Here is a 12,547-nt window from a genome sequence, read left to right on the forward strand (position 1 = left end):
CCGTGGTGCCACACCTCGGGGTGCCCGTGGAAGTACGACCCGATGCCGTGGCCGACGAAGGAGGGGCAGACCTGGAAGCCGCCCCGTCGCGCCACGGAGCTGCGGGGGGCAAAGAGGACACCGTGAGGGAGCACACCCCGAGCACCTCCGCCAGCCGCAGCAGCATCACCCGGCTCCTGCAAGGCCTCACCCCCGCCCCAGCGCCGCGTCACCACTTTCAGAGCTACCATCGGTGAGCCATTGTTAGGTTTCCGAGTTAACATGCCTGCCAGCAGAGGTTGGTAGCTCCTGTGCCAGCCCTGCTGTCTAAGCACCAGGTTTTTTGCAGAAGAGGGTCCTGCTGCCAACAGGGAGAGTTAAGAGCCCTCCCCTTTCCCTTTCAGAATACTGCAAATGGTCAATACCAAAATGTATTGAAACTCCAGCAAATCTGTTCACGCTAATTAACAATGTATTTCTAATGACCCCATCACCACTGTAGCCAAAACAAGTAATAACAAATAGTGTTTCAGTTCTGCCTGGGAGATCTGACCTTCATGGCCTGCCTCAGGGAGAGGAGAGAGAGTCTCCTGGGAGCTGCCTGAAGGACATGGCTGGGCACTGATCCCTACCCATGTTGGGAAAGCAAACTCCTATCCCAATCCCTAAAAACCAGAGGGCCTGGAGATATGTGGGGCATCCTCTGGCTGCTGGGCCACCACATGCCTGTAGGCTTCACTCCTGGGCTCTGCCCTTACTCAAGCAGCAGTGGAGGGAGCGACTTGAGGCAGCTCAGCCAGGAGGGCTGACCACATCTGAAACAGAAATGTGCACAGATTTGGGGGGACCTGGAAGTGGATTAGAAGTGACAAGGAAGCTACCCCTGTCCCTGCATATCATCCCCACACTATTTCTAAAATCAAACAGGAGCAAGACAAGAAGGCACTTAGCCTGAAAAGATTTCACCTGCAACATTAAAAGCTTCATTTGTTTGTTGTAAATCAAGGTAGGCAGTTAAAAACTCCAGGTTTGCCTATATTTACACCCTAAAAAATGCTTCCTCAGAGTTTGACTACAGGTGGAAAAGTAGAAAACTTAAGAAACTCAAATAAAGGTGTAAGCTCTCAGAGAAATTAAAGCATGTTAAACCCCATGGGGAGGCTCTTATTCAGCTGCAAAGTGGCCTCAGCTTGCTGTACGCAGTAATCCCTTTGCACACCGGGCTTCACAGACCCTGCAGTGCTGGCTCCAGTGCCTGCAGGTCACCATCCCAGAATTTAATGTCACTGCAATTGAGGGACATGGTGCTCCACCACAGTGAAACAGCAATGAGAGAGGAGAGTTGGGTCAATGGTTAATAATGCTACCATGTTCAGACCTTAAGAGCATGTTTTAACAGGATTTGTATATTAGCTTTTACCTACTCATTGCCCTGATACAAAGACTCATCACAATTCTTTCATTAATTCTGGACAAGAATGGAAATTTCAAGTTTAACTGCCCCCAAACTCCTAAGTGCTGACAAAGAGGGTTACCAATATGGCTAGAAGTTGGGCTTCATCTGGTTGTATTCAAACTCCAGGCTTTAACCTTATACATCACTTATGTGGAAAAAAAATCATGAATGTTTATGCAGTGAAAAGTCCTACTAGAGATGGAAAAGACTTTCTCCTCTGCCTTTCTATCATGTCACCCATGTCTGGGTCAGAGATTTAGCCTGCTGGTTATGACGATGCTGAAGGCCAAAGAAGAAGCATGGGCAATGGTGAGAAGTTATAAAGCCAGATTACTCAGAAACAAACAGAAAACAAAATGGAAGATCTCCAGTGACCAAGCCCAGAGCAATGCAGATAATGATTCCCATATGGGTGAAGTGATTCTCTGAAGAGAGAAGGGAGAAGCCGTCCATGCAACATGTGATCAGCTTTTCTTTCACCTTCTTTTGCAAGTCTTTTTGCAAAAGCATAAACAATCCCACTGATTATTCAGCTTTGCTGATGTCTTTACACGGCATCCCTGACCACTGAGAGAGCATGGACATCTTCTGAGATGCTTTGTATTATTTTAAGATTTTTCTCCCAGAAAAATCCATCTTCTTTAGCAAGACAGAATGTTTTTTTCTGTGCAGCTATTCTTCCAGGCACCAGGGATACATGCTCTCCTGTGGGCAGGGGCAGCTCTCACCTCAGCACTCAGCTGCTGCCGAGGGTGGCAGTGGCAGTAGCAGCTGTGTGCTGGGCACTGGCTGCATAAGCACCGGGGCACACGGAAGGCAGTGTTAAGACAGCATCCCATCCTCACATGGTCAAAGAAGTGGTTCTTGTGCATTTCAGTGGTGAATTCTGCCACTGACTTACCAAACAGCTTGAAACAACTCTGTTGGCATCAGTACTTCAGTGGTTGCTGCCTGTGATCAAAACAGGGGACCCTGGAGCTCACAGGGCTTTGACATCTGCCCTGACAGATGCCCGTTCCCCTCCTCCTTCCCACTTAGTAACGTCTACATACAGAGCTTGAGTATTCTTTACATAAAATGCAACATGGTCAATGAACCTGAAGTGATGCACAGAAAACCTGTGGAGAAAATAAGCTGCAGGTATGAAACTCAGCCATATTCAATCTGGTTTTAGTATTTGCATGTGCTTCAGAAGCACTTTATGGGAAATTTCACTCCAGAACTACTAGCTTTACTTTGGAGTATTTAAAAAAATCCTACTAAACTTATATTCTTGTGGACTTCCAGTAAAACATCCAGCTTTCATAAAAAAACAAAGCCACTAACCTCAGCTACAACTTGCAAAGGCAATCCTGTAAATGTACACGTTGGCTGTAAATGCTGGCAGGGAGGACTTCAAAACAGCTCTGAGAAGAGTGAATTGAACTGTTGATCTTGGTCAGATCAGCCTCTCTGGCCTCCAGGGTTCCCAGACTGTGGAATCTGATTTAAAAATCAGAATGCCATAGGGCGGAGCATTTTGCAAGAGTTTGCCATTTGCTGCTGACAACTGCTCAACACTTTGGTCTCGATGTCTCATTGCCCAGCTCAGGGTCTGTCAGTGGTGGCCTTTGTTTCCAGCTTTCCCTGGAAGGCAACCTTAACAAGACTGCAGCCCCAGCATCATGAGCTGCTCCTTGCAGACAGGCAACGTAAGATCAGGCAGCTGGAGGACTCCTGATTGCAAGTGGGAAAGCAGTGAAAGTGGGAGGCAGGAGCTGGCATGGCTGAGCTGGGCTGCCTGATATCTGCCATGGGAAAGGAGAGCTGCACTGCTGGGTGGATGTGCCAGTCTGCCAGTTCCCCTTGGCCATGGTGCATGTCCCAGCCAAAACACTTCCAGAGCAAAGGCTGGGGTAGCAGAGCCACACCACACCAACAGCATCAAGGGGAAAAAAAGGTTCTTCAGAATAATAATTGTTAAAAATGTCCATTGACATTATGATCACACGTTTTATTCTTTGAGCCATGTTGCATGCTTGGACAGAGGTGAATTGGACAGGACTAAAAGCATAAATGAGCCTAGTATTTGATTCTATGTTTTGCTGCCATGTGTTTCAGCTCAGTGGCTGCAAAGTCAAGAGTACCTGCAGTGCTGCTCCTCTTTTGCTGATGGCAGAGTCAGGGAAAGTGTCTGGTGTTGGGATGGACTGGCAGTGACCAAGCTGGTAAAGGAACATCTCTGAGGGCCAGGCTGTCCACCTAAATCCATAAGCAGAACCTCTCGTATGGTGGTATTATGCTTCTGAGAGTGGGCAGAGACAGGAGAGTTGGGTGTCAGTTGCCCCCTGAGCATCCTCTTCCCACGTTGCCAGACAACAGCTAATTCTCTGAAAGGAGGGCTGAGTGTGGAGACATGCACTACCATGCTGCCAGCAGCCCAACAGGGAAATTGCCACAAAGCAGCAACAGGCAGGATCAACTCTCTACAAAGCTCCCCCTGATACTCTGGAGCCTCCCCTGGAAGGAGCTCTTGGGTGATAAATACTTCCAATGAGGAGCTGAAAAGCAAGTTGAAATAATTTCCTTAGGGGGCTGGCCCTGTGCAGATGGCCTCTAGGAGCATTTACCGGGTATCAGGCATCCCAGCTCCAGACGAAGACACATCCATTCAGTCTTTGGACTGGAAATCCCTTTTTTTGGGGGGAAAACCCCTCCCAAAACCTGCATTTTTTTTTTTTCTTATTTGCTACTTTTTCCTCAAGGCAGATCTAGTCCAGTATTCTAAGCCGTCACTGAAGAAATCAAGTGAAACCAATCCCATTTTCAGCATTGATAGCAACTGCTTCTCTGGGCTCTCTGGTGGCACAAGGGAAGAATTTGGCTGATTAGACAAGATGGCACAGACTGCTTTGCTACCCAGGCTGAACATCTCAGTGAACTGATTCCCAGCTAGGGACACTTCTCCCACAGTTCCAGTTTCTTTCCCTGTATATATTTTCCAGGGATGAAACTTTATCAACAACACTCTTGCAAAGCAGCATGACATGAGTGGCTAAAGTTGCTAAACTAATCTGTTTTATACTTCTGGGCAGAGAACACACTTAGGAAACTGAAAGAGGTAACTGACCTACCTATGATAATTGTTTTTTTAACTAGGGATCTGAATTAATATATATATTTTTTAAAAATTAGAAGTAATCACATTTTTCTTAGATATATTGTTAGTTAAATAACCACTGAATGGTATATTTGCGTTATTATTTTTTAAATTATTGAAAACAGCTGTGGTAAAAATATCTATTTTGAATAGTATCGTATTATCTAATTTGAGAAATTACAAAATTCTGCTGGGAAAATATTAAATTATTTTTCTCTTAAATAGTAATCCTACACTGAGGGAATGCACAAGTTCAGGGATTCCCTATAATGACAATAAATGTTGAGGTATAATTAGTAATATTTTTGAAAGCCAACAATTGTTTTTTGAAAGAAAGGTACATTTTAGTTTCAAACTGGAACACAAATTACTGTATTTTTCTTACAATAGTGCTGAACTTTTATTTGAGGTTCTCTGTTTCTGAAAGCAGACATGATGGATTGAAATAAAAGATAATTTATTGCAATGCTTACTTTCAAGTGCAGAGAGAAGCAGTGTAATTGTAATTTACAGTAGCTGTCAAGGAAAATCTATCACAGATGACATTAAAATGACTTATTTTGCCTGAGCCACTTATTGTTTAAATGTGCATAATCTGATAGAAACAGATTTTTTTAAAAATCTGCTTTATATTGTTCTAAATTAATATCAAAACATATACTTATGAGTTAAACATTTTAAACCATTTATTAATACTTTCATCACTACTATTTTTTCCTAGGAGTTGGAAATTGGTTTATTTAACAATATCACATTTATGTTTCTTAGCTCTCTACACTCACAACACTTCCATGTGCCTAAACTCACTGTCTAAAAAGTAGATATCAAACTACATTTGTTTGTCTGAAACAGAAATGTCAGAAATGGTAGAAGAAAATGGAACACAGGGCCCGATTCTGTTTCCACTGGAGCTGACCAACGGTTCAATAAGAACAGGTTAGCAAAGATTTAAATTTTTCTAAGCATAGTAATTCACAAATCCATGCAATCTTTTATTTGCAACTTGTAGCTGATGGGAAAAGGAACTGCCATCCAGGAAATAGTGTCAGCAACTGGGCTTCCGTAACAAAGACTAATGCAAACTTACCTCTGCGGTATAATTATTCTCAAACCCACTGTAGAAAGGAAACGTTCTGATTATTTGTGCCTATGCCTTGCATATCACTTGAGCACCTTTATAGAAATACTGATGAAAAAAACCTAGACACATTTCCATTCTGATGGGCCTAAATGTTTTCAGCTTGTCCGTGCTTGTTCTCAGGTATTTATGGTATCTAACTCTCCAGAAACTTAAGATTTTCATTTATGTATATACTTTATATGTCTGTCTGCTTTCAAATGTCGAATAACAAATAACCAGAAACACACAGTTTCACCAAACCAAGGTGATCTTTCAGCAGAGGCAGTGTTAAAGTAGTTCTAAACAAATCACCACATTTAAATCATCGACACAATAAAATCATGAGAAATAAAGTTAATGACCTGCTATTTCATATGTAGTTTTGAACATCTACTAGCTTTGATTAATCTGCTTTTCAAAGGGGGCGCTGACTATATATTTACACTTTGCAAGTAAACTGACCTCCGTACCAACACAGCAAAAATCCAATGTCACATTCAATTCTGTTCTTTCTTCTTCTTCTTCTTTTTTTTTTAATTTTTTTTTTTTTTTAATACAGCTAGAATTAATGTAGTGAATCTGTAATGAAATGCATTATCCTGCATGGAGATTTATCAGATTTTCCAATTGAATGCCATGCTTTGCTAGCACTAGCTGGAGTTCACCTGCATGTTGGTGTGGCGTGTGGCTCTTTTTTGTAAAGAGTTAAGTTGAACACAAAAAAAGGGAACAAAGGTCAGCACCCAGCCGCCACTTGAATGTGAGATTTTTCTTTTTATTCCCCTTGATGTATACTAGGCTCTGTGTTATTAGTCTTAATGATGGAAAATTGTAGTGTTGATACAAATCTTTTTTTCAAAGTAGTAGGCGGGAGCTCCATTTGTTAGTAAGTTTTTTTGTGACTAAAAGCCACGGACAGTACATTTATGTAGCAGTAAAAGGCCTAGATGCTCTTTCCATAGCAGAGCTAATTATTCCTACTGTGACCTTACTGATCTACCCTGTTCCTAGTACATCTCATCTGCACGCCTGTTCCTCTGTGTAGATGGTGTCAGAGAATATGAAAAACCCTATAATGAAACCATTTTCATGATGGAGAAAGGCTACTGGAGTTGCACTTGCTACAAAGAGGCTCAATTATATGAGTAATTGTGATAATTTTCTACATTCATAGCCTTCAATGGGGAAAAAAGAATGAGAGCCACAAAGGAAAATTACTTTAACAAGAAAGTACAGAGAGTAAAAATGGAAGAAGAGACAAAAAAGGGGAAAAAAATAACCAGAAAAAAAGTTTAAAAAATAGATCTGGAGGGAGGAATAGCAAGACAGGGAGAACAACAGAAATGCTCAAAAAGCCTATGTGCAGCTGTGTTGCACAATTAAATTGAATTTTTTTTCTGCAGTTGATGAATGTGACTACTGCAAATGTGCCTCTGTAGTTAGCTATCATTTGTTGTTCCGTGACAGGAAAAGGATAATTACCTCTCAGAGAGAATCAAAGGCTGACATGCCCTTTAGACACAGCCATGAATGCAGAGCTCGATAGAATGCTTGAATAAGAATCCAGTGTTCTGTGCCCCCTTCTACTCAAGAATAAATTTTGTTAAAATGCAAGAGCACCACCAGTAAATTTGTTGAACCCTAGGTGTTCAAAAATATGAGGTGCATCTATCGACTCATCCCATTTGCAAAAATAAAACTACATTTTGAATTCACTTCTATTATATTCATGGACAGTAAGATAGTGAGATATGCATTAAATTTCTTTTCCCAGTAGGGGTCTGATTCAACATTTCCTATGAAAGAACAGAAAGACACTATCCTTTTTCTCCAGGCTAGTTAGCCTATAATTTAAAACTGTCAAAAACACAATTTTATACAAAGTCTTCAATAAAAGCTTCTCAGATATAACCCAAAGAGGTTTTACTAAAGTTTGATTCAGACTCTGTTACAATATTTTTAAAGCTATAAATACATCTAACTGATATTTTGCCGTTCTCTTTTTTCCTTAAAGTATTTGAAGATTTACAAAGAAAAAAAAGCAGCATCCTTTCAAGGTGACTAAGCCTTGCAGCTTTTAAGTAATCAGAATGTATTCAGTAGCATGTTGGGACTATTAATAGTCCAGAGAAGTACTGCTTAATGAAATGTATACGATAGATGTCTATTTTTTTTTGGTAAACATTTTAAAATAATCCATAGGTACCTTCAAAAAACTAAGCCGTATTTTTATTCAAAACTGCCAGCAGCAGAGTCATGACTGCATTTGTGTGAAGGCTAGAAGAGATGCAAAGTAGGGAAAAATCTCTGAATGTGAGCTCTTTTTTCCTTGTGATGTTAGCATGCACTGCTTTTTGTAAGATCAGAAGCTCTCAAGTTAAATATTTTTGTACTTTTTAAACAAAGAGACTTACTTATGTTGACTAGTTCCTTTGTAACATTTGTTATTGCTGTATAACAAAAACAATGGTTTCTAACCTTCTCACATCCTTAGACAGATGTGGTGTAGTTTCACACACAAATAAAAAATAAACAAAACCTCACCACAAATTACATCTGTTAATTTAAATCTACCTTATGAATATCTTTGACTCCTTCTATAGTTATCATTGCTGACCCTAGTATAATTCACTTTAAAAAAAAAAAATCTCTCTTACCCAAGGAACAACATTATAGCTTGGCAGTTCACATACTGATATCAGACTGAAATGATGGTTTTGAATCATAAAACATGTCATCAGCTTTATACCAAACCACCAATAACCTTTGTCCCACTTGCCAGCCCTCCCTTTACTTGTCAATATAAGGCTTACCTGATTGTGTTTCCAATTACAGAGAAGGGAGCCCCTGGTCTGCAAGCTGCAATTGCTTCATCTCTACATTTCCTGGCAACCTCCACTAACTTTTGACCAGATTTATCCACATTGCCCACCAAAAAGGTTTCAGAGGTGTCACCATGGTAGCCATTGTAATACACCTAAACATATGCAGAAATGTAAAGACGTTTTCTCATTTTGCATCCAGAAACAGATCATCTCCTTAATTAAATCCATTCTAAGAATGAGCTATATATTGCAACAGATAGACCATGGCTAAGCTGTATTTGCAAGAATGAGACTGGAAAAGCAAAACATTGCAGAGGAAAAAAAAAGCACCATGAAAGATTGCAAGGTGTGTAAGGGTTGCCAATTAAAAATTCAAGAAAAGCAAAATTTGTGCATCGCTGCCCAGCAGTGTGCGAGACGATGACATTGCTCAGCTACAGGAGATGAGGCTAACTGGGCTGTATGCGAGAAGATGGGTGGGGGCCATGCACGAGCTGAATGAAAGGGGCCTTGGGGGCCATCAGGTGCCCACCCGCGCCATCCACCTGTCCCTGGGACCAGGGACCTGCTTGCACCCCGCAGTGGTAGGGCATTGAGCCCCGGTGCTGGCCATGGGCGCTGAGAGACCACCGGTGGCTGGCAGGGAGACCTGTACCTCTGCAGCCACCATCCCCTGGTGGGTTTTGAGGTGATGATGTGCACAGCAGGGTGAGAGGTGTACCCTGCTGCCAACATCCAGAGGGAGCCCCATGGAAGGCACAGGCCAAATCCACTGCAGCCACTGCACATTCATTTAATTTCTAAACTACAACGTGGCATTAACATTGGAATTTACTTCTGATTTCCAGAAATGAATTTTGAAAGATAATAAATGTACCATTCTGGCACTACAAAATTTCATGTGTCGAAAACATAGCACCCTGTTGAATTAATTTTTCTTTTTTTGATGTTTCATAGGTTTTAAACCTCAGCTTTCCAGAAATTCTCTGTGAGGTACAGGAAACCCTGGCTATGCCCCATGGAGTTTGGCAACGCACCATTAAAATGGGGTTTGAAGCTCTGCAGTAGAGGCAGGCAGGCACATAATTGTAGGACCAAGATGAATTTCCCTATGGAAAAACAAATTATATTGGTGCACACTTTTGATCTTCTAAACCATTTTTTCTCCCCCAAACAGTGGGCAACTATCCTTCTAGGATTAATAACTCACCAAGCTCAAAGCACTGAACTTTTGCCACTGGGGAGCTATTTGTGAAAGACAGACTTACATTCTTTTTAGTCAATTCCAAACTAAAAAAAAAAAAAAATGGCTACAGACAGTTTATCCCAAGGCTGGGTTTGTGTTCAGGTTGAGATGTGAAGAAAATGCAGGCAGTTAGAAGCAAGGAGTGTTTTAAAGAAAGGTGAGTGACAGCAAAGGCCCAACCAGGTTGCCACTGCTCCAGAAGAGAGCAGCTGCAATCCCCTGCTCTACACCTTCCTCTGCCAGTCCAGTCTGCCAGTAAATTTTTTTTTTTTTTTTTAATTTAATGCCCATTGGGTAGGTTTTAACCTAGCTAGTTCCTACTTAAACTGAACTAGTTCATTTTTAGCTCTAGAAAGTACAACACACAAAACCACAGAATTAAACATCATCATCCCAGAAAGGCAAATACAGATTTAAAACACAGGAGAGCTTAAAAATAATAATAATAATTATTATATTTACTGCAGCCCATCAACTGCAATTACATATTTTTGACATTAATAAACTACAACCACAGCAACTGTAACACACATTCCTGAAAAGTCAACGAAACAACCAAGTTGTGAGGAACATTAACCTGGTAATGGCAGGCTGAAAATTGTACTGTGCTGAGGATTCAGTGATGGATAATGCTATTGTTTCCACACTAAAATACATTTTAAAGGCTAATGATTCAAGCCAATAAAATTTTTTACTTTATCTATGAAATTCCACTATCTTAATTGTATAAAAAAATCAATTTTTTTCTTCAAATAATTTGTACATAATGTGAAGTGTTTACACTTAATAACCAGAATAGTATTTCATCATTTTATAGAACCTGTACACAATTATAAACAATTTCTTGTGCAATATTTACTTTGATTTTTATTCTGTCCACCTGTGAAATGTCCCAGTTTTGCTCATTAAAAATAAACTAAAAGATCAGTTAGCAATGCTGAAAAGTAATATTTTTTTCCTCAGCTATTTTGGAACCCAGCAATTATCAAATAGTACAGTTCAGTTTTAAATGACAAAAAAATCTCACAAAGATAATCAGCAATTCCCATCCTTGCAGGAATCTTCACATTCACAGAAACGTCAAGATTTATTTTATTTTATGAGGTTAAGAAAAAAAAAAAAGTCTTCAAAAATACCAGTAACATTGAGTCAGACATTATTTGTAAAGCAGAGTGGACAAGATATGCACACCATGTTATTATAAAAATGTTTTGTTTTGTTTACCATGGGAAGTATCTGTCATATGAATCTACATTCTTTTTTAATCTAAGGCACATTATTATCCTGACAGATAAAACAAAAAATTAAATGAACCTTAATGAGATACAAAGAAATCAGATGTTAAATCCTTAGCTGTTGCACACTGATTTAGTCTAATAAAATGAGCAAACCTACACCAGTTCACCGAAGTAAAAATGTAGACTAAAAATATACTTTAAAAATGATAGATCGCACTGTGTAAACCTGATAGTCAGCATTCTACAATCAGAAAGTATGGAGATGGGGAAGAATTTAGAAAGATTAAAAAAACAAATGAAACCAAACCCAGTTCTGGATCACACATGAGTATACCATGGGAAAAAGGTCACTGACCCTAATTTTAATAGAAAAAATATTTTAGAAAGCTTGAATCTCATGCTCAGAGGTAGGTCTGATAGAGATTTCTTTACTTCTGCCAGTATGAAATTTGGGTCCATGGAAAATACTATCAAGTTACCAAGAGTTTCTTTAGTAATTAAAAAAGCTTGTTTTATGAGATGTTACTCCCTTGCACGTGAGATATTATGGCAAAATAACAGTGGGATTCAAAAGACGTCTGTGTTCATATTGGAAATAAATAGCACTTTGGGAAAATAAAAACATGCACAGTAAGAAGAAAAAAAGCTTTTGCAAGACATTAATATTTTTTTTTCTCATAAATGAAAGGAGAATTAGGTTTCCAGCTTCTGTACTTTCTTGCTCCTAAGAAAATCCAGCCAGTGTTTATTTAAATAGCTGTAATTGACCATTCTCTGGAAATATTAAGTCACAGTTATATCACACTATTTCTGTTTCTGCGCAAAAGGTTCAGGGCTTTTATACCAGAAATGGAACACAACACTACCTTCGGGGATTTTAATAAATGTAGGGAACACTGCTAGCAAAAGAGTTGCTGTCCAAATAGACTGACATACACAGGCCAATGTAGCCTCTAATGACAGAGTAAGATAATGACAGGCCCCACTCAAAATCAGCAGGAAGAGGAAGATCAATCTTGGCAGAGTGAAGGAAAAATGCTGGCTTTCTTCATGTTAGCTCATCTCATACATATCTATCTTCAGCTGCTGCCCAGTACTGTGGTGCTCTGCATTAACTACACAGTGGATCAATAACAATTACACCTTCTCAAAAACATGACACATAGCAGGATTGGGTTGACATTTCACTTAGGCCAACATTGATCTCAGTGCATCTGATTCCAGTCCTAAATTCAAGTCAGGCCTGGGTCTAGCTGGAATAAACACACAGTTAAAAACAAAAAAGGAAACCAGCTGCTTGTGCCTTGGCTCAGAAGTAAACAGCACATCCATCTGTGCATCCCCCATCTCCAATCCACTATTCTTCTTGTTGCTACCAGTGATTCTAAAGTTGATCAAAGACTATTTTTTATATGAATTACTCACCGTGACATCAATGTTGATAATATCTCCATCTTGAAGAGGTCGACTGAAACATAAACAGAAAAAAACCCCAAAATAATGGTGACAGACAGTTCCCAACAAAGGGAACATAAGAATAAACA

The 12,547-nt window shown here is 39.9% G+C and overlaps 1 protein-coding gene across 1 annotated transcript in view; it reads right to left on the bottom strand.

Moving 5' to 3' along the window:
• METAP1D (methionyl aminopeptidase type 1D, mitochondrial) overlaps positions 1-12,547 on the bottom strand; it is a 41,839-nt gene that overhangs the window by 2,552 nt on the left and 26,740 nt on the right. Inside the window, exons 5-7 of the mRNA XM_026852450.1 lie at positions 12,429-12,471; positions 8,508-8,671; positions 3-99 (exon numbers count right to left, since the gene is read on the bottom strand). Coding sequence (XP_026708251.1) covers positions 3-99; positions 8,508-8,671; positions 12,429-12,471 — 304 coding nt within the window. The remainder of the gene's footprint in view (positions 1-2; positions 100-8,507; positions 8,672-12,428; positions 12,472-12,547) is intronic.

The sequence above is a fragment of the Athene cunicularia genome (genome assembly GCF_003259725.1).
Source record: "Athene cunicularia isolate RWA chromosome 7 unlocalized genomic scaffold, athCun1 chr7_part1, whole genome shotgun sequence".
In the NCBI taxonomy this organism is placed as follows: domain Eukaryota; kingdom Metazoa; phylum Chordata; class Aves; order Strigiformes; family Strigidae; genus Athene; species Athene cunicularia.